General features: G+C 44.6%; 4 protein-coding genes and 1 long non-coding RNA gene across 6 annotated transcripts; 2 read left to right on the top strand and 3 right to left on the bottom strand.

The window, feature by feature from the left end:
- The first annotated feature begins 2,654 nt into the window (after positions 1-2,654).
- Positions 2,655-7,039, top strand: LOC103630917 (phospholipase D beta 1). The gene is made up of 10 exons (XM_008651951.4): positions 2,655-3,751; positions 3,815-3,931; positions 4,029-4,223; positions 4,410-4,667; positions 4,760-4,828; positions 4,916-5,063; positions 5,144-5,292; positions 5,554-5,724; positions 5,853-6,050; positions 6,495-7,039. Exons 1-10 carry the CDS (start codon positions 2,864-2,866, stop codon positions 6,786-6,788), a joined length of 2,487 nt encoding a protein of 828 aa, XP_008650173.1. The 5' UTR covers positions 2,655-2,863; the 3' UTR covers positions 6,789-7,039.
- LOC109942737 (uncharacterized) lies at positions 3,776-8,096 on the bottom strand. 2 transcript variants are annotated; one of them, XR_002265431.3, is made up of 5 exons: positions 7,957-8,096; positions 6,489-6,905; positions 4,849-6,133; positions 4,600-4,748; positions 3,776-4,495 (listed from the first exon to the last, which is right to left on the bottom strand). It is a non-coding gene; the product is annotated as an uncharacterized lncRNA (long non-coding RNA). The 2 variants fall into 2 exon arrangements; XR_004852539.1 differs by having other exon boundaries at positions 3,921-4,487.
- A 103-nt stretch (positions 8,097-8,199) lies between these two features.
- On the top strand, positions 8,200-10,417 carry LOC103630932 (2-oxoglutarate (2OG) and Fe(II)-dependent oxygenase superfamily protein). The gene is made up of 4 exons (XM_008651963.3): positions 8,200-8,592; positions 9,027-9,274; positions 9,391-9,577; positions 10,049-10,417. The coding sequence occupies exons 1-4, from the start codon at positions 8,401-8,403 to the stop codon at positions 10,169-10,171; spliced, it is 750 nt and encodes a 249-aa protein (XP_008650185.1). The 5' UTR covers positions 8,200-8,400; the 3' UTR covers positions 10,172-10,417.
- A 992-nt stretch (positions 10,418-11,409) lies between these two features.
- Positions 11,410-14,045, bottom strand: LOC100276840 (uncharacterized). The gene is made up of 3 exons (NM_001150547.2): positions 13,486-14,045; positions 12,270-13,111; positions 11,410-11,824 (listed from the first exon to the last, which is right to left on the bottom strand). The coding sequence occupies exons 1-3, from the start codon at positions 14,009-14,011 to the stop codon at positions 11,819-11,821; spliced, it is 1,374 nt and encodes a 457-aa protein (NP_001144019.1). The 5' UTR covers positions 14,012-14,045; the 3' UTR covers positions 11,410-11,818.
- A 443-nt stretch (positions 14,046-14,488) lies between these two features.
- On the bottom strand, positions 14,489-19,058 carry LOC100384769 (putative hydroxymethylglutaryl-CoA synthase family protein). Its single transcript, NM_001177225.1, has 13 exons — positions 18,907-19,058; positions 18,672-18,771; positions 17,487-17,593; positions 16,945-17,077; positions 16,673-16,816; positions 16,370-16,528; positions 16,201-16,274; positions 16,044-16,119; positions 15,822-15,877; positions 15,619-15,706; positions 15,397-15,537; positions 15,143-15,292; positions 14,489-14,968 (listed from the first exon to the last, which is right to left on the bottom strand). Exons 2-13 carry the CDS (start codon positions 18,741-18,743, stop codon positions 14,771-14,773), a joined length of 1,398 nt encoding a protein of 465 aa, NP_001170696.1. The 5' UTR covers positions 18,744-18,771; positions 18,907-19,058; the 3' UTR covers positions 14,489-14,770.
- Between the last annotated feature and the right edge of the window lie 387 nt (positions 19,059-19,445).

Raw genomic sequence — 19,445 nt, 5'->3', positions numbered from 1 at the left:
GAGAAATGACAAAAGACGACATCAAGAAAATAACAGACAAAAATAATTCTTGGTAAAATCGGTAAATGATACAATCGGCTGAAATGCTTTCTTTCTTTCTTTTCTTCAAACGTAAAGGAGAAATAACAGTCAGTGCATTAATATGTAGAAATTGTCCACTTCCGTGTCGAATCCGTGTTTGTTGGGGTTAGTTAGCGGGCCTAGAAATTTAAGATTGGGTATTCAAAAATTCAAAAGATCAAAGAAATTAGTGCTCTAACACTATTTTTTATAATACATTATTGACAAATTATTATAAATCACCAAAACAACAAAAAATTTGGGTATTCAATGAATACCCTTGAACCACCCTGGGCCCGCCCCCTGCTTCTCAATAAGCTTAGAGCAGCCAGACAGCCAGGCACATTGCAAAAAAAAAAAAGTATGTCAGGATCTGATTGAAGCCCTGATCAGCTAGCTGGTTTTGCATTACAGTACAGCATGGCGTGCATGCAATGTTGCCTTTATCACTTATCAGTGCAACACATCGGGAGAAGTTTCAGTCTTTATCAGTGCAACACAGACGGAAAAATATGGTAACTTGCCTCTCCACTCTGCAGTAGGAGTAATAGTTAGTTGATGCTGAATAACACATACTTTCCTCTGCTAGGACTGAAACTTAGTATCCAGCCTTGTGCTTCATTAGGACATGGCTTAGAAAAATGTCACCCCTCTATATATTTAATAAAACTTAAAATGGCATGTTTATATTTAACACCCTTCTTGTCTTATTCTCACACGAATGGAACCTTGTTTTTTGTCCACTCTCGTGAGAAAAGGCACTGGGTCCGTGAAAAGGGTCTCCGTATTTTATTTTATTTATTTTTTGTTTCAGGGACGGAAAGGTCACATCGCGATCCATTGCTGACGGCATCCGCCAAAAGTTTACCACAACCAAACGGGTCGTGGAGGCGGAGCCAGTGAGCGTGAGCCACGCCCACGCTGCAAGGTGGCTTGCGTCAGCTGCCGTTCCGTGCTGGGACATATCGTACAGGCATGCGTGAGGCAAATGCAGTGTCAAGGTTTACAAAACCGGTAAAAACCGGCGGTAAACCGGTCGGTTTACCGAAATCGCCGGGGTGCGGTTTCGGTTAACCACCGGTTTTTTTTTCAAATTCGTTCCAAATTTAAAAAATTTGAAAAATTTCATAAAAACCGAAAACCGCTGATAAACCGTTTTTGGGACCGGTAAACCGTTATTTTAGACCGGTAAACCGATATTTTCTGCCGGGAAACCGGATTTAATGCCACTATTAAGTATTTAATGATCAATTTAGGTATATATTAGTCTTGTTTAATGTTATAAGCTATATGCGAAGATGTTATATGCTATATATGAAAATGAATCCCGTAGCTCAAGTCAAGTTTAGGCATTTAGTGGTTAAATTTGGTTTCATTTCCTGTCCAAGATGGATTCCGTGGATCAAGTAGCTTTAGTTCTTCTAATAAGTATCCGTCTGGACAAAACTCAATCTAGAACCCTTAGCTCCAGTTCTTATGTATGTGTTCCTAAGATTTGCTGATCAGAAGAAACGTTCAACACTTGGTGAGGTGCACATGCAATACACAAACACCAAACACACATACCGATATATTTTTTGCTTTGTGGATAAGTATTTGTTTGCCGTTCTTGTTTTCTCGATAATGTATCTCACATCTATAGACCTATCACTATCACTATGACGGATTGGAACAATATCACGATACTTCCAATATGCCTAAGTACTATCACTATGACTCGAGCTGAACATATGAGTATTGTGAAATAAGTTGACCTATGTGTAATTGCCTTGTTGGAGAGTTATAAAAGAACTTGTATTTGAGTATTGCGAAGTTCGCTGGTTGTTTGTTGCATGAGAACTGGAGTTTGTGGTTGCATATGTATGTTGTATGTTATTTTGGTGAACATATGTCGTGTAGATCAATTAATATTTACTGTGCAATGTGAATTGAGCAAGCTACAAATAAATCTTGTCAAAAAATTTCATTTTTTCTGTAAAAAACAGCAAAAACCGGTTTGTTTCACGGTTAACCGACGGTTTAGAGCGATTTCTCGCCGGTTTTTCACCGGTTTTTCACCGGTAAACCGCTTCGAATTCAAATTGATTTGAATTGGTCAAACCGGTCGGTTTTTACCGGTTTTCACCGGTTTACCGACGGTAAACCGTTACCGGTGGGTAGCGGTTTTTGTAGGCTAAACGGTTTTGTAAACCGTGAGTGCAATGCAATGCAATGCAATCAAGTAGTAGTACAAACGACGAGGACGTCCGGCGTCCGGCTGCTGTGCCGGTGCATGCTTGGGCCCGAGCCCGAGAGGCGGGGCCGCCGGCTCCCCGTGTCCGTCGTCTCCAGGCGGCCTGGACTGGGACGCGGGACCACGGAGGCAGGCACAGGTACAGCAGCAACAGCGATCAGAGGCAGGGGATAGGATCGAGGTTTCAAGGGCCAAATCGAATGCGGCACGCAGAGTGTGTCTGGTACGGGGTCTCGTGCGCGCGTGGCTCCCCCCGTCCCCGTGTCCGTGGCCAGTGCACGACGCTGCACTACCGGACTGTACCTGTCTGTCCTGTTTGGTATCGAGAAGGAAACAAATAGTTAAGGTAAATGAACACTACTAGTTTGCAAAGCACGTTGGGCCTTGAGAGCCCATATATCCCGGTACAGCAAGCAATTCAGGGAGCGGAAGCGGCCGATCCGCGGGGCGACGAACCGGGTACACACGACACGACAAAGAGAGGATGCATGCACCACCATGCGCGGGAGGGGGAAGAGGAGTCAGTGAGACGAGGCCGCGGAACCCCGTGCCATCGGATCGAGGCAGACGATGCCCGTGCAGGACGACGACGAGAGCGTCTCTTGGTTGGTGCATGGCTCCGCCGGGGACGCGCCGGCGGTGCTGCTGCACGGCAGCCTGGACATCTGGATCCACGAGGCGAGGAACCTTCCCAACAAGGACATCCTGTCCAAGAGGATGCGGGACCTGCTGTGCAAGCCGTCGGAGGGCATGACCAGCGACCCGTACGTGACGGTGCAGGTCGCCTCCGCGGTGGTGGCGCGCACCTTCGTCATCCCCGACGACGAGAACCCCGTGTGGGCGCAGCAGTTCCTGGTGCCCGTCGCGCACGAGGCCGCCACCGTCAACTTCGTCGTCAAGGACAGCGACGTCGTGGGCGCGGAGCTCATCGGCGTCGTCGCCGTCCGCGCCGACCAGCTGCAGGCCGGGGACATGGTCGAGGGCGCGTACCCGGTCCTGGAGCGCAACGGCAAGGAGTGCGCGCCGGGGGCCGTGCTCCGGCTGTCCGTGCAGTACGTGCCCGTGGCGAGGCTCACCATGTACCACCACGGCGTCACCCCGGGCCCGGACTTCGCCGGCGTGCCCAGGACCTACTTCCCGCTGCGCCGGGGCGGGAAGGTCACGCTGTACCAGGACGCGCACGTGCCCGACGGAACGCTGCCGGAGGTAAGGCTCGGCAACGGCGACTGCTACCGGCACGGCCAGTGCTGGCGCGACGTCTACGACGCCATATGCCAGGCCCGGAGGCTCATCTACATCACCGGGTGGTCCGTGTTCCACACCATCCACCTGGTGCGCGACGGCCACGACGACATGGCGCTCGGCGACCTGCTCAGGAGGAAGTCGCAGGAGGGCGTGCGGGTGCTGCTGCTCGTGTGGGACGATCCCACGTCCCGGAGACTCCTTGGCATCAAGATGGTACACGCCGTAGTACCCATGCTGTTGTACAACACTGTTTGCTTATTGGATTCTTGCCTGTAGGAAGGTTACATGGGCACAAGGGATGAGGAGACCCGGAGATTTTTCAAGCACTCTTCGGTCCAGATACTGCTTTGCCCACGATCTGCAGGGAAGAGGCACAGCTGGGTGAAGCAACAGGTCTTATACTTCAGCTTAAACTATTGTGATATCTGACAACCACATAAGCACACTGCCATCTGGAATCTGCACTGATGGTAATAACCATCGTTTCCAGGAAACAGGCACTATCTTTACTCATCACCAGAAGACAGTGATCTTGGATGCTGATGCTGGGAATCATAGAAGGAAGATTGTTGCTTTTGTGGGAGGACTTGATCTATGTGGAGGCCGATATGATACACCAAAGCACACTCTATTTCGAACTCTTCAGACATTTCACAAGGAAGACTACTACAACCCAAATTTTGCGGTGAGAGTAGTTTTTCCACATTTACCGTATCAAACTGAATTTACTAAGAACCTTATGCAATGGCCACAAAAAGAATTCCATCCTTGTTGTTCTGGAACTTCGTTCCATTTTGTTTTTCCTTTATTAGGAGACAGGAAGCTTGTCGCGATTTTGTTAGATCCTCATGTGCCGATAATTTACTCTCAGGTTGAAGATGCTCGCGGCCCAAGAGAGCCATGGCATGACTTGCATTCCAAGATCGACGGTCCAGCAGCATACGATGTCCTGAAAAACTTTGAGGAGCGCTGGTTAAAGGCGTCAAAGCGCAGTGCCGCTAAGAAACTGTCAAAATTGTCGAGGTCGCATAATGATTCGCTGCTGTGGATCAACAAGATACCTGATATTATCGCTATTGACGACGAAATCTATTCAAACGACGATGATCCAGAGAGATGGGACGTGCAGGTAAGTCTACCAAAGGGCTCCATAACTCACTGCAAAATAAATAATTCTGACATTCATGGTCGAGCCCTGAGCAAATTTCACCTGGAAAGCAGATTTTCCGGTCAATTGATTCGAATTCTGTCAAGGGTTTTCCAAAAGATCCACGGGAGGCCACTAGTAAGGTAAATGTACTAGACTATACCTATGTTGACCACATATGCAGTGCTTCATGGTTTGTGCTTAATACAAACTTTTGCTTTGATTAACAGAATCTTGTTTGTGGGAAAAATGTACTGATTGATATGAGCGTGCATACAGCATATGTGAATGCCATCCGAGGTGCTCAACATTTCATCTATATTGAGAACCAGTACTTCCTTGGCTCTTCATTTAACTGGGATTCACATAGAGATGTTGGTGAGCATAAAAATCTACTTCTCCCTTATGATCATCTGAAGTTTCCAAAATTCAGGACTCTGAAGTACAGTACATTGCAGGTGCTAATAATCTGATACCCATTGAGATAGCACTGAAAATTGCAAACAAGATTTATTCGAATGAGAGATTTTCAGCTTATATAGTAGTTCCAATGTGGCCTGAGGGAAATCCTACTGGTACTCCTACGCAAAGGATTCTTTATTGGCAGGTTAGGTCTTAGAACCCATTTATTATCTGTGTTAGAATTTGGCCTGTATTAGGATTAGGATTTTTTTTCACCTTGTTTAGGATCAGTGTATTATCTCTTCCATAAACCTTTAGTCGTGTGCCACCCTCTGCGGCGAGAAAATTGGAAGTTTGCGATTGCCAACAGTGGGCGTTGCAAAATTGCCATTTTCCATATACTCTTTTTGAAACAGCATAGTAACTTATCTCATGTAACTCGCTTTTCTTTCCTTTTACAATGTAGAAAATGACAATGCAAATGATGTATGAGATAATCTATAAGGCCTTGAAAGAAGTAGGACTAGATGGTACATATGAGCCACAGGATTACCTGAATTTCTTCTGCCTTGGTAACCGTGAAGCTGAGGACACTACTTGCACATCTAGTGGACCATTCTCAGCCAGTAACCCACAGGTTAGACTGCAGACTATTGTTCTGTTTTCTGCTGCTGATTCCGGTACACTTTAGAAATGCCCAAAACTGAAGGACGTACTGATTTCCCCAAAAAATACAATTATGCTGCAACTTGGATATCCAATCAGGACCAAGCTCGGAAGAATAGGAGATTCATGGTGTATGTGCACTCGAAAGGCATGATTGTGGATGATGAATATGTGATAATTGGATCCGCTAACATCAACCAGAGATCCATGGAAGGAACTAGAGATACAGAGATTGCAATGGCTGCATACCAACCCCAGCATACATGGGCAAATATGCTTTCTGCTCCTCGTGGACAGGTAATATGCCTCAGTTCTGATAAGTTGGTAACTTGGTATTGCAGTACTGTCACATTGCTACCTTGTTTTGTATATCATATTTTCTGTGGCAAAATGACAAAAACAGAAGTTCATATCACAATTCAAATTGTGTTATTTCCCTTCCAACCTTCCAAGAACACCTAGGAGATTTTTTTCCTTAAGACGAAAATGGAGTTCACAATGTGGGCCAAGCCAGTGGCACAAACATTTGCTGCTTACAGAAATGGGACTATATGTTAAACTAGGAATACCCAGAAAGAGATCCTAGTGCTAACGAGTTTTTTTCTATTATAGTGCTAAATGCTAAACAAAACTAACTCACTAGCCAACACTGTACATCCCTATAGAGGCAACACAGCAAAATATTGTATTTTCATATAGAGACAAATGAGCTTTGCTAATCTGGTGTGCTTTCACCTGCAGATTTTCGGGTACAGGATGTCTCTATGGGCAGAGCACATTGGAGCCATTGAGGAGAGCTTCACCAGACCGGAGAGCCTAGAGTGCACGAGGCAGGTGCGTCACATCGGACAGCAGAACTGGGAGAAATTCATCTCCAGCCATGTGACCGAGATGAAGGGCCACCTGCTCAAGTACCCCGTCAGCATCGATTCCAGGGGCAAGGTGAATCCTCTGTCTGGGTGTGCCACATTCCCAGATCTTGGCGGGAACATCTGCGGCTCCTTCCTGAATATCCAAGAGAACCTCACAATATGAGCAGTGCTTATAGGTCACCCAAGTCACTGCAGTGACATTGACCCCACCTTCAGCATTGTATCAGCAGAAAAGAAAACTCCATATTTCCTGAATCGATTCAAGAGATCACCTAGCTTTCTGTAGGAAGGTCAACACCAGAGATTAATAGGTTAGTACCTTGTAACCAACAACAGGGTCATCAGTGGTTCGTCAGTTCAGTTCGCATGGTGCATCCAAGCAAAATCTAAATGTGACTGCTATTTTATATCTAACTCTTCCATCTGATACATACCACCTATTTTACATTTAACTCCTTCGACCTAAAATACCAGTTACTACTTTGGCCCCATTCATCCATGAGGGTGAAGAGGTCGGAACGATGTTCCTTTATCTAAAAAATCAGTTACTACTGGATTTTGACCAACATGATTATTACATTGGACATGTTCCCATTTTTTTGAAGTTAAACAATAGTGCATCTGGCTCTATACTTTTGTAAGTAAGGCCTCCTTTGGGTTGAAGTATAAATTCCTGAATCTTGCGTTTTTCTTGTGTTTTTGAACTAATTCATGTAAAATTTTTTATAGCATTCCAAAGGAGACCTAAAAGTAGTTTCTGCATAAGATAAAAAAGGATTGTAGCTCACCTGCAGGTGCTACTAACCTACTACTTACAATCATCTGACATATATAATGGAAAGAATATCCGGATTCGAATCGGACTACCTTATCCGACAACGACCGAATCGAGTTTACCAAAGGAATTCGACATTTTCAAAATTGGCTAACCCAGCGTTTGGAAGTCAGTATTGCAGCGTGGAATTCGGAATTGGCATTTGTCTGTACGAATACTGTTGTTTGGTTGGCGCCGGAATTCGACGGTGGAATTGCACGTCAATACCGAGGTGGAATTGCAGCACACACGCCGTCAATTCCGAGGGCTACCCCTCTGATTTGCACAGAATTGAGGTCCATTTCAATACCGAGGTAGAATTGGTATTTGGATCCATTTCAATTCTATGGATGTCTACATCCAAACGGAGCCTAAGCGCATTTCGAAGGAGTAGCTCAAATATGTTAGTGAAACAACCGTCATTTAATTAATCAATCTGATAAATCTCGCAAGCACCGTAGTAGCAGCAGGAATCCGAAATAAGGGGAACCGGACGTCGATAGAACGAGATAATCACCTGTAGACGCCCACCGGGCGAACCTCCGAGTTCCGCCGCTACCAGGAACCGGGAGCAAGCACCTGTCTCCCCACTGATTGATTCATCCGTTGCGGAGCAACGCCACGTAATCGACCCCAACCTCCGTTTCTTCACCATGAGCTGCACACTGGTGCGTCGAGATTATGGAACGAACTCGGTTCAGCGAGTGTTAGGAGGCGGGCGAGGGGGGACACTGCAGCATCGGGGTCCGGATTAGTATTCTAGTAGGGCGCGCGACAGGTGATATCCGACGAAAGGGGAGGCGAGGCCGCGGAAGGAGCAGAACCCCATCGACGACGATGGACGGACGCATCGGAAGAGCGACCCATTTGTTTCGGGGGCTCTTTTTGCAAAAATGCATTGGACCTAGTGGCCCAAGCCCAGTCGAGGGCTCGGCCCAGTCAGCCTTCTCCGTCTCCCTGAATGCCACCGAACCGCAAGAGGCGAGCAGCAGCCATGGATCCCGCGGCAGGAGGCGCCGGCCAGCAGCGCCAGAACAAAGCTTCGGCGGGCAAGAAGGTAAAGAAGGGCGGTGGCAGCGGCGGGAGATGGCCGGCGGTCAAGCCCAAGAAGGATCTCCAGATCAATCGCCTCAAGGGCACCCACCTCCTCACCGTAAGCCCTCCCTTCCGGCTCCCCGGAATCCCTATTCACTTCTCATGATGAGCAATTGCTAGGATTGAAGCTGCAAAGAAGCAGTCATGATTACACGGGCCATCGTTGATTTTGGTGGCGTCTTCTTTTTTTGGATTAGAGAATCTTGATTTGAGCTTTAACTAGACCTAGTCAAGCAAGTATGTTCTCTGCTAAGTTGTTCTCTGTATGGAAACGCCAATCATGGTAGATCAAGATGGTTTCCTGAATCATGATAAGGATGCTTTTTTGGAAGTAGAAGCCATCGCTGATGGCATGCTGTTCGATTGTAACCAATTTCTGCCAAGAGTATCATAGGCTTCTTTTAAAAAAAATGCTGATTGGCATGTCAACTGATTACTAGGTTTAACTTAAGCTGATTCTGTCTCGTCTGAGTAATTGTAAACTCATTATAGATTCCAGACTTCTTCACTTCTGCGGAGGCGAAGGCTTTCATTGATATCGCTGAGTCGATGGGCTTCACGCACCAGGGCAGTTTGGGGCCACTAAAGGGGGAGGCTTACAGAGACAACGAACGGATATCTGTGACGGATCCATTGCTTGCTCAAGCCATTTGGGAATCAGGAATAAACAGGATTTTTACAGACATCAGCGTCTCTGGCAAAGTAGCAACAGGATTGAATCCAAATATCAGGTTCTACAGGTATGCACTGTTACAAGTTGAGCAGTGATCTGTTGCTGGGGCCGCGGCTCAACAACCACATTGTTACAAAGCTTGGGTCGTGAATGGTATCGAATATTGATTTTAGTTGCGTACAGGTACACTGAAGGTCAGCGTTTTGGTCGGCATATCGATGAGAGTGTCTCCCTCGGGGATGGTTCTAAAACGTATTATACGCTTTTAATATACCTTTCTGGCAAAGGAAGTGCAAAGGATTCATCTGGGCAAGCTCTTGTCGGAGGGGAGACTGTCTTTTATGATCAAAGAGGTGGAGTTGTCGCTGAGGTACTTCCTGGTTCCAGAATCCTCATCTCTTTGATAAAATCATGTCGAGTTTCTCTGATTGTTACATCCAAAGAAATTCTTCCGTGGAGAACTTGCACAGCTGGTAATTAAATGAATTTTGTCTTGTGTCTGGTTTCTCACTCATGCCAAGTGGATTATATTTATATGCACTGCCATCCACTTTGTGGTGTGGATTGGGACAATTATGCCCAAGAGAAAGTATGAGCTAAGGAATCTGTCATGCACATGACAGCTATACGAGTCTTTCTTGCTCTTCAGAACTTCAATTAGAATAGACTAATCACCAGTCATCCATAATCATGTAATTTCCCACTGTAAAAGTCTGGAAAGGTGCCTGAGCGTGAAACGACATTGCATGACCCTTTCATATATGGCTATACTACATATGATGGCTTGGTATAGGGCCACACGTTTTAGAGTGATCCTAATCTGAGCTCTACTGCATGATAGGTTGCTCCAGTGCAAGGTATGGCACTCCTCCACCTACATGGCGCCAAATGTATGCTGCATGAAGCTCGGGCTGTGAAAAAGAATGCCAAGTATGTACTCCGTTCAGATGTTGTATTTTCTTAGCTGAAGAAATGCCTCAACTTGTTTCAGATCAACCCGTCTAGGGCATAATGGATCTGGGGCTGGGAAGTACTTCTAGTTACTTTCCCCTTTTGTAAGTTGTCATACAAAGAGTCCTGTAACCTTTTCAATGTTGGAAGTGATTCTTTTGGCATCAGAACCGTGATCTGTTATCTGTTGATGCATTTGCTGTTGTCCAAGTACAAAAGAAATCATTATATTTAGCCGCAAACATTGGCTGAAAGTTCAGTGACGTCTTGAAGCCGAATAAATTGCTTCTAGTTTTTGGTAGCCCGCACAATCAGAACAAATTATGGGCAGAACTTCAAACCATTTTCCATGACATCTCTAGTAATAATAAGCAAAGTACAATCTTATTAACCAAAAAACTAAAAAGCTTTAGAACTAGCATCGTACAGGACAGCAAATTCAGGTTTCAACACAACCAAGAATTTCAGAAACGAGTATATGTTAATTTCTCCGTCTTTTCCAAAAACGTTTCAGTATTTTTAGATCCATATCTTTTACCACGTGTCTAAACATAATATATATCTAGATGTGTGGAAAAAGCTATAAATCTAAAAAAAAATAAAGTACACTATCGGTTTCTAAACTTTAAATGTTGTGTTATCACGGTCCATAAACTTCCAAAGTGCGCATCCAGATCCCAATACTTATAAAGTTGTATTATTTCAGTACCTAAACTCTTAACAAGCATATTTTGGTCCTTATATTTATATGATTTTCATTTAGGTCGATGAACTTGTTTTTAATGTCATCACAGGTCTAATTAGTTTGAATATTTAATGACACTAAAAATAAATTTAAAGACTCAGGTGACATAACCATATAAATATAGAGACCAAAATATGCATGTTGAGAATTTAAATACCAGAATGATACGATTTTACAAGTTTAGAGACTTGAATATAAATTTAGGGATCGGTAATGTACTTTACTCAATCTAAAAATAAAAAAATGTTTTATAATCTAAAACGGAGGAAGTATCAATCACACCTTGCTCGCCTAGATATATACGCATCGACTACCTGCATAGCAGATACTACAGTTTCTGACACGCTGTGTAGCGATGTCACCATATTTGCCCAGACTAATTGATAGGTATGTAATGGAAATTCTGGAAACTGTAGTCTAAGGACGGCATAAACTAAATTTTCCGCACAGGAAGGGCAACATGTTTAGCACATATCCACGTTTTCCACGTATAAACCTTTTGTTTTGAGACTACCAACCACATACTTTTTTATAGCTGTTTTGCTTACAATGAACTACTACTCTCAAAATCCAACTCTTGTAGCAAAATTCTGTTTTCTCAATCATAAGTTCATAACCACCATATATACAAAAGACCTTCATCATCAGAGTACATTGCAGACTTTTTCAACCAGAAGGTAGCACATGTAGGGGTGGTAATGGATCGCGATCCAAATGCTTCTTCGTAAAATGGTAGAGCCCTAAATAAATTTTACTTCAAAAATAAATACAAATATGACCCAATCCTAATTCGATCCGATCCTTAAATCTTATAGTGTAAAATTTAGAGTCCATTGTCACCCCTAAGCACATGTATTCCTAGCCACAGACAGCATCAACATTAACTTTGATTGTGGCAGTGCCTGTAGTCAGAGTTCAGGTCTGCAAAACGAATTATGCAGTCAGTGAATCAGTCACATAAAACTGCTGCTGTCACATTGCAATGCAACAGTCTAACCAATTTAATGATAAAATGCAAGCAGGTTATATAGTCATGTGAAATGGTGTTATAGATGAGCAGGTTACATATTCATGTCATAGGGAAGGCAGAAAGACAAGCTCATCTACAGCTCAAGTGTATTTCTATATTCATGTGAAATTATGAGCAAAGAATTCACAACAACTCGATGCAACTGCAGCGTAACCTAGATTTCAAATACTACAATACAATGCCCTGATAAACAATCCATGAAATCGCACAATGAATATGTTATTTAGTTTAACAAGCATTTAGGATAATAACTTAATAAGACGTGGATATTAGAAAATGTGGTTATCTATAAATATTCAATCCAAACATATTTAGATCAGGTACAGGTATACTTACATCAGAAGTATTGACTAGTTTCGGACGACCTGTTTCCTTGTCTATCTCCACCTTGAGACCTATGTTAGCAATCTCTGGAGTTATAACAGGTTTTTGCATCTCAAGTTCAGAAACCTCCTTTTGATTTTCTTCATTTTCTTCAAGCAAGTTCTTAACAGCTAGAAGACCCCACTCCCTCAAGTATGGATTATCTTCATCGATGACGCATTGCTGCAGCAGCAACATGATCCCATCTAACTGCCTAATCTCATCCTGCACCTTCTTCCTTCTGTGTAAGCAATTAGCAATGACTGCAACCAAATCTCTCCTGTAACCAATGTATGGGCAGACCTTTGCATTTTCAAGAGCTGGATGGTTATCTCCTTGTCCTCCTGCTCCTGCCATTGATTTTCTGATTGTACTTGGTGGCTCAAGCTCACCTAGGTATCTCAGAAGGCGCTTTACAAAGCCAGCCTGCAATAGTGAGTCAACAGGGCGTTGAGTATCTGCTGAGGTGGATTCCCAGGCACAGATGTCCCTCAGGAGCTGCAGTGTATATCCAAGGACATCGATTGCAGGGTGCCCGGTTGGAAGAGGGGAGGTACCTCGGTAAGTAAAATTCACAGTTTCAGCAGCATGCTTGTGTAGATTAAAAACATCATGTGCAAAACTGTCTGAGACGGTAACTTCTTCGGGATGGCTATTCAAACACCTTGACAACGTATCCAGAAGAAAAATATGCTTAGCATTATACTCGCCCACATCATTAGCAGAGCATAAGGCATAGAACAAGCTCTCAAACTTCTGCTCCTCAGCACAGACTTTGAACAGAAGCCACTCTAACCACTCTTCCTTGTGCTCCACTGCATTGCATGATTCTGGTTAGGGTCATATAATACAACATGGAGGAACTACTATAGCAGCATAATAAATCCCAGTGCTGATTGTTGAAGGCTACAGCACATTGCAACAAAATAACCATAGATTTTCTTGCCATGCCATTATGTAAAAGCAAAAGTATGCATTCCAATTTCCAACAATGATAGCAGGCTCATGCATCTCATCATGCAACAAACTGATACTAGTACAGTGCATCATTATTCCAACTGCCAAATCAGATACAGACCTATAATGTCCTAGCATCTGAAAATAAATCATCGATGTCCATAGCACGTACAGTATTTTGTTTACCCTAACAGGACACCTAAACAAGTAAACAACACTGAGCTCATCTCACCTTGTGACGCCGTAGTGACAGCTTGGACGAGGATTGGCAGGCCCAGCTCCTCGTGACACAGCTCCTGGAGCCTCCCGCGACCGCCTTCCCCGCCGCAGCACGTGTCGAGAACCATGCACAGGGGATCCAGGACTCCCTGGTCCCTGAGCCCCGCGAACACCCGCAGCGCCTCAGGGAAGAGCGCCTGCCAGACGGCGTCGCGGTGGAGCTCCCCGGCGAGCGCGGCGTTCCCGAGCGCCTGGAGCGCGGCGCGCGCCACGTCGGGGGCGAGCGAGGGGAAGGAGAGCACGGAGGCGGCGACGGCGGCGGGGCCGGAGTGCTCGATGAAGGCGTAGTGGTTGAGCTCATCGCCGGCGAGGAGGTTGCGGAGGAGGCGTAGGCGGAGGAGCAAGAGGCGCGGCGGGGAGGCCGGGAGGAGGAAGAGGGTGTCGATGAGCACGTCGGTGAGACCCTCCCGGCCCTCCGGCGTTCTAGACAGTTCTATGAGCGCGGCGAGGGTTTCCTCGCCGTCGTCGGATGGAGACATGTTGTGCCCAGTCCTAGGTTTTGGCTCTGGGCCGGCCGCCAGGAAGAAAATGGAGCACGCCGCGCTGTGCTGTGCCATCTTCTAGCCGTTTGATGAAGCATAGACGGTTGTGAACTTGTGATCATGATCATGTGACGATTGATAGGATTGACCAATTTACACATTATTCAATGTAATAATTGACGTGCCTTGTTTTTGGAATGCCTAAATTCTATTCGTACATCGATATTTTCTGCGTACTGAAACTAGAATACGAATACCGGAGAAAACTCACAGGGCAAGAAACATTTGCTCATACCCAGTTCAGCTCTTCAGCAGTTCAGCTCCCTCCAGTCAACTCATACATCCGGACAATGGAATGTAAGAAACTTCTTTTTAAAAAGGTACAAGACACGACACGAGTACTCCAACAACACAGCTGAATCCAGATGCATTAATCGTGTTAAACATGAAATCATGCATTCAACAGCGTAACTTGGATGTAACCAGTGATTCTGCAGATTATTCAGAATTCTTACAACTAGTAGTGAGCTTGATTTGAATTTTGCAAGCACTGAAGAACTGAAGAGCGCCAGAACTTTTACCAAGCAAGCATTACAGCAATGACGCAGCTCTAACTAACTTTACAACCTTACAACTTGGCAGAGATTAATCTAAGCTCCAGCGTCCCTTCCTAATAGATAATCTAAGAAGAATCAGAATGCTTAGGAACACCTGCCTCTGTTATTTGACTTGTTGCAGCTCCGGGCAGAAGACAGATCAGTGGCCGTTGGACATTGCAGTAGTGGTGACACCGTCACCTTTCACGTCATAGAACCTTCGGTACTTGGAGTCAACATGCGTGAGATAATATGTGCCTACAGATAGCAAACTTGTGTCTTGACTGGTCACGAAATCTTTCGCCCCATACCGGTGCTCCATCAGTTTCAGTACCTCGATAAATTTCTTTGGCGGGACCTGCATGGAACAGACCAGCGGATTCGTACCAATCTTAAGGTTCATGGGGATAGACCAATGCAGCAATTGAACTATATTATAGCAACCTAATCCAAACCACTTTATGTTAAACGCAGTGGACTTCAGTGATAATAATTGGAGAATTTTTTTTGGAAAAAAATCGATAATACTTACCACATGTCTTGCCTTCAATTTCTTGGAAACATCCATTATGTTTGCAATGTTTAGCAAGCTGAAAGGGTGATGGCCTTCATTAATCTTGAAAGAGAACATTGTTGATGTCAACCCACTGCCATACGAAAACATAACAATCCTCTGGCCTGCCTGGACATGTCAAAAGTACAGGGAAGATAAAAGAAATTACTTTGACATTGGTCAGCCAATCTTGTAAAAAAAGAGGGAAACACGCACTGTAAATAGTACTATACCAGAGTTTCATGTCTATTATGTATAACCGATGCAAGAGCAGCATAGAGTGATGCTGTATACATATTCCCAACTTGCTTTGGGATCAATGTTGTTGGCTGAACCTTGGACTCGTACAGGTTCTTTGCAACTTGCTGAGATGCCTGTATAGCACAGCATAGTTGATCAGCGCCAGATGGCTTGACTATATGGAGATATTTCCAGTAATCTAACCTTTTATATACCTTTTCAAGGTCGCGACTCTGGTAGCTTTCTTCAGATGACAAGCCTGCATACGGTGCCAACTTTTCCCTCGACTCTTCATCAACCGTGCTGCTTGATATGGGCGGGAAATCTTTTAGTTGAGCCAGTTGTCAATTTTGACAAGTGAAACCAAATAGTTTATTGTTTGTCGCACACAAAGATGCCAATATAGTAAATGACCAACCTGCAGTTTCTCAAGAAATCATTGTAGTACAAACGAGCAAAGCTTTTCTGTACAAGCTGCACAAAGCCAAAGCTTATAATTAGGAAAGCAGATAATACAAAATACTTTGCAGAGAGCAACAAAATTCAAGTTGCCTTTGCAAGACCATCACCGAGATGCCACCTGTAATGTGCACTTCGCTACTGAAATCTTAAAATATTATAGGATGTGTGTTTCTGGTACCTTGTTGTATGGAGAATGGAACACAACATAATCTGCATCAAAAATTGAAAACTGCTTTCCCTCATGCTTTTCGTACCTGAAGTATGGGAAAGTGGATTCAGATTCAGTCAGCTCACTCAACTTGGCTAATGTGCTAAAACAAAGAGGTATAACTTACTTTTTACAAAATACATTGTAGCAGGAGTCCAATGCCATGAGGTAGCATGTCTGTGATAGCTTCCCATCAACCACCTACACACATTGCATGACATAAATTCCTTTCCATTAAATTTCAAGTTTATTGCATATGTTTTTGTGTGCAAGACACATGTAGACTAGAGACAGACCGGATATTCACTCGCGAGATCAGGCTTGTAAAAGTCGTATACATGGGCCATATGAGATCCCCTATATTTGCTTTCAAAAGAAATAGGAGCATTTGGTCCAATCAGCATTGCAATAGCAGCTGCACCACCAGTAGGACGAGCCGGACCTTCAGCATAAACCTGAAAGAAAGGGTATCAAAGTGGATCGAAAATGTCAGCACGAGAAGCAAGTGCTTCAAAAGGTTAAGTGAAATAATTATATTTAGCTAATAAAAATAATCTTTAATCAAGTCGCAGATTGAAGAATAACAACATGTAACCTACCGCACTGTCTGTGCAAACAACAAGTCCATAACGCCCATCCCATGAGTTGCTTTCAACCCAGTTAACACAATTAAACAATGCAGCTGTTCCACCATAGCACGCATTTGAGGAGTCCACTCCTTCAATATCAGTATTGCCAGATTCCTGAATTCAAATGAAGCTGACAGAACTGTAGCTCAATTCGAAATTATGCATGGATCACTGGATCATGAATAAACGCTTCAAATATTTTTTAAAAAAAAAGATCGTTTTTTTTAATGAAAGAAACAAACCTCAAATATCTGCATCAGCCATGTCTTTATAGACTTGCTCTTGTCTATTACTGTTTCACTGCCAACTTCCAAACGTCCAATGCACTTTGGGTCAATGTTATAATTTTTCAGGAGGGACTTCACAACTGTCAAGCTGAGCCAATATCTTAATAAGTTAGATTTGTAACAAAATGGTTAAATGAGAAACAAATATTGTCTGGGTATTGAAAATGAAATAACATTGTTTCAAACTGTATCATTTTAAACAGGTCATAACCATTTGGATTTCACAAATGACAAAGGGATCAAGGACAACTATTTTTCACAATATTCTGGTGTTGCAGACAGAATTAAATAGCTAAAATCAAGCATGGCAAAGTGCTATATTTTGGTTTTGTTTTTTTAGTAAAGGCCCTCCCTTGATTAATTTTGTGCATGATGACCATGCATATAACTCCGAAACAAAAGAACGATCGAGATAATAGAAAAGAAGAAATATATAAAGGAAAGAGAAAACAATGAATATTGGAGCATTAACTATTAAGTGCTAAAAAATAATATACCTCATCGAAATAACATCCTCAACTTCAGTGCAAAATGCCATATTTTCCTGCCCAAGCCCAATGGTGTACTTCCCTTTGCTCACACCATCATGTGTTTCCAACTCTTCCTATAACAAATATCATGTAAATTTGCAGTCCACCACAGCAACAACCAAACATAATGATACTATGATAATAAGCTGAAGACAATCTGAGGTGTTACGAGCTATTCAATTATCTCAAAATAGAAGATTGAATGTATCCTGAAAATACCAGTTGTTTTGAATGGGATGAAGCCCTCGTTTAACTTACAATCTTTTTTCCCTCCTGTCGTATTCAAGTTTACAGATATTTTCTAAGAGGTCTGACATGTTGACCTGTTAGTCTACTCAAACGAATTAATTGGAGAAATAGCAGCATGCACTTGAGGACTGAAGCTACTGTGCACACGACTGAGGTGAAAACTTTACTGATTTCTGTAAAGACGGTGAGACAACGAAGCAAATACGTGATGATTCTCCATGGCCATATGTGCCCGTATCCCGTTATTTGGACGTCGTGGGTAGCATTGCTGGTGAACCTGTTGTGAACTGTATGAACAGTTTTGACAGATATTTGATCAGCACGAGGTTCTTAAATGCCGCCACCAAGTCTTCCACCTTGAACAGGCTCAATCGACGCATGGTTTTTCCAAGTACAGCTGGAAGTACTGTCAGGAATTATTAAGGTTGATTGGTGTATTTAGTGGACAACAGTTACACGGATGGGTCTGATTGCACTCAAGTGCCCTGATAATAAGCAGTTAAACACGGGACACGGTGTTTTGATATGACCCACAGTCCCACACAGACGAGACAATTGGCACGGCAGCAGTGCCGGTGCGGCTGGAGGCGTGGAGGTCTCCCACCATCCCTCTGACCCTCTCCCTCTGCCCTGAAACTGAAACTCCTGCCGGGAAGGAGGGAAACAAGAGCCTGAGAGGCAGGCTAAAACCCGCGGCAACCGTAAAGAGCCAGCGCAGGCGCAGGGGAATCACGCAAAGGGCGTGTGGTGCTGGTGCCCACGTCGCCTGCCCGCACGGCTCGGAATGGAACAGACGGAAAGGGCGTGCCTGCCCGGTGTCTCCGACGACGACGAATCCAGCGGAAGAGGGAGGGGGGAGGGAATGCGAATCTGGCGCGCGGGAAACAGATGTAGCGATGGTACCTGGAGCACGCAGCTGGGCGGGAAGTAGATGTCCATGGCGAGGATGCCCACGTCCTTGGCCTCCGACGCCATCTCTTCTCCGACGCCGCTGCACGCACAACTGCAGACAGCCCAGACACGAGGGGGGCATGCAAACCGTGTAAGGGAACAGAGCAACTGAACTGCGATCTGACAATTGGCAAGCTCCCGCCACGGACTGGGAGAGAGGGAGAAGGAGATGGAGAGAGAGCAGTACCAGTTGGAGGGAGGGAGGAGGAGCGGATTGGCGAGGGAGCCTACAAGAGCGGATCGCAGCCTCGGAGGTAGGGGGTGCGGGATGGGCCGGGCGAGTCCTCCGCGTCCCCGTCCTCCGCGCCGTGTAATATACACACTGGCAGCGCCGCTTTTTTGAAAGGGAATCCTTTATTCCTATTTTCGCGCCGTGTAATATACACACCCCTCGGCAACCGCGGCTGGGCCGCAGGATGGACCGCTGGAGTCTCCTGTCCGAGCTGTCCTTTCCATCGGACCTCGGTAGTATCGCCTAGCCGCGGTTGCCACGGGTCCCAAGCACGTGGATAGCCACGGGTCTGTCCTCTGCCACCTCGGTAGAGATGGCGATGAATCCCATTTTCGGCAGTGAATCTTTGTATCAGGGCCTAGTTTGAAAACTCCAATTTTTGACGGGATTTTCATTTTTCCAATAGAAAATGAGAATCCTGTGAAAAATTGGTGTTTCCAAACTAGCCCTTAGGTTGTTTTCAGTAACATTTTCTAAATTTTATTTTCTAAAAA

Source organism: Zea mays, chromosome 1 (assembly GCF_902167145.1).
Source record: "Zea mays cultivar B73 chromosome 1, Zm-B73-REFERENCE-NAM-5.0, whole genome shotgun sequence".
Classification (NCBI taxonomy): domain Eukaryota; kingdom Viridiplantae; phylum Streptophyta; class Magnoliopsida; order Poales; family Poaceae; genus Zea; species Zea mays.
Note: the sequence above shows the minus strand (reverse complement) of the source record. Positions and strands in the feature narration are given on the sequence as shown.

Bases quoted from the DNA above. Each gene is read 5' to 3' on its own strand.
- LOC103630917 (XM_008651951.4), top strand. From the start codon at position 2,864: ATGCCCGTGCAGGACGACGACGAGAGCGTCTCTTGGTTGGTGCATGGC. The intron at 3,932-4,028 runs GTCTTATACTTC...CATCGTTTCCAG, and splicing joins ACAGCTGGGTGAAGCAACAG to GAAACAGGCACTATCTTTAC. The intron at 4,668-4,759 runs GTAAGTCTACCA...CCTGGAAAGCAG, and splicing joins CAGAGAGATGGGACGTGCAG to ATTTTCCGGTCAATTGATTC.
- LOC103630932 (XM_008651963.3), top strand. From the start codon at position 8,401: ATGCCACCGAACCGCAAGAGGCGAGCAGCAGCCATGGATCCCGCGGCA. The intron at 8,593-9,026 runs GTAAGCCCTCCC...AACTCATTATAG, and splicing joins AGGGCACCCACCTCCTCACC to ATTCCAGACTTCTTCACTTC. The intron at 9,275-9,390 runs GTATGCACTGTT...AGTTGCGTACAG, and splicing joins CCAAATATCAGGTTCTACAG to GTACACTGAAGGTCAGCGTT.
- LOC100276840 (NM_001150547.2), bottom strand. From the start codon at position 14,011: ATGTCTCCATCCGACGACGGCGAGGAAACCCTCGCCGCGCTCATAGAA. The intron at 13,112-13,485 runs GTGAGATGAGCT...CATGCAATGCAG, and splicing joins TGTCACTACGGCGTCACAAG to TGGAGCACAAGGAAGAGTGG.
- LOC100384769 (NM_001177225.1), bottom strand. From the start codon at position 18,743: ATGGCGTCGGAGGCCAAGGACGTGGGCATCCTCGCCATGGACATCTAC. The intron at 17,594-18,671 runs GTACCATCGCTA...TATTTGTTATAG, and splicing joins CGCCCAGCTGCGTGCTCCAG to GAAGAGTTGGAAACACATGA. The intron at 15,707-15,821 runs GTTGGTCATTTA...CATATCAAGCAG, and splicing joins GATTTCTTGAGAAACTGCAG to CACGGTTGATGAAGAGTCGA.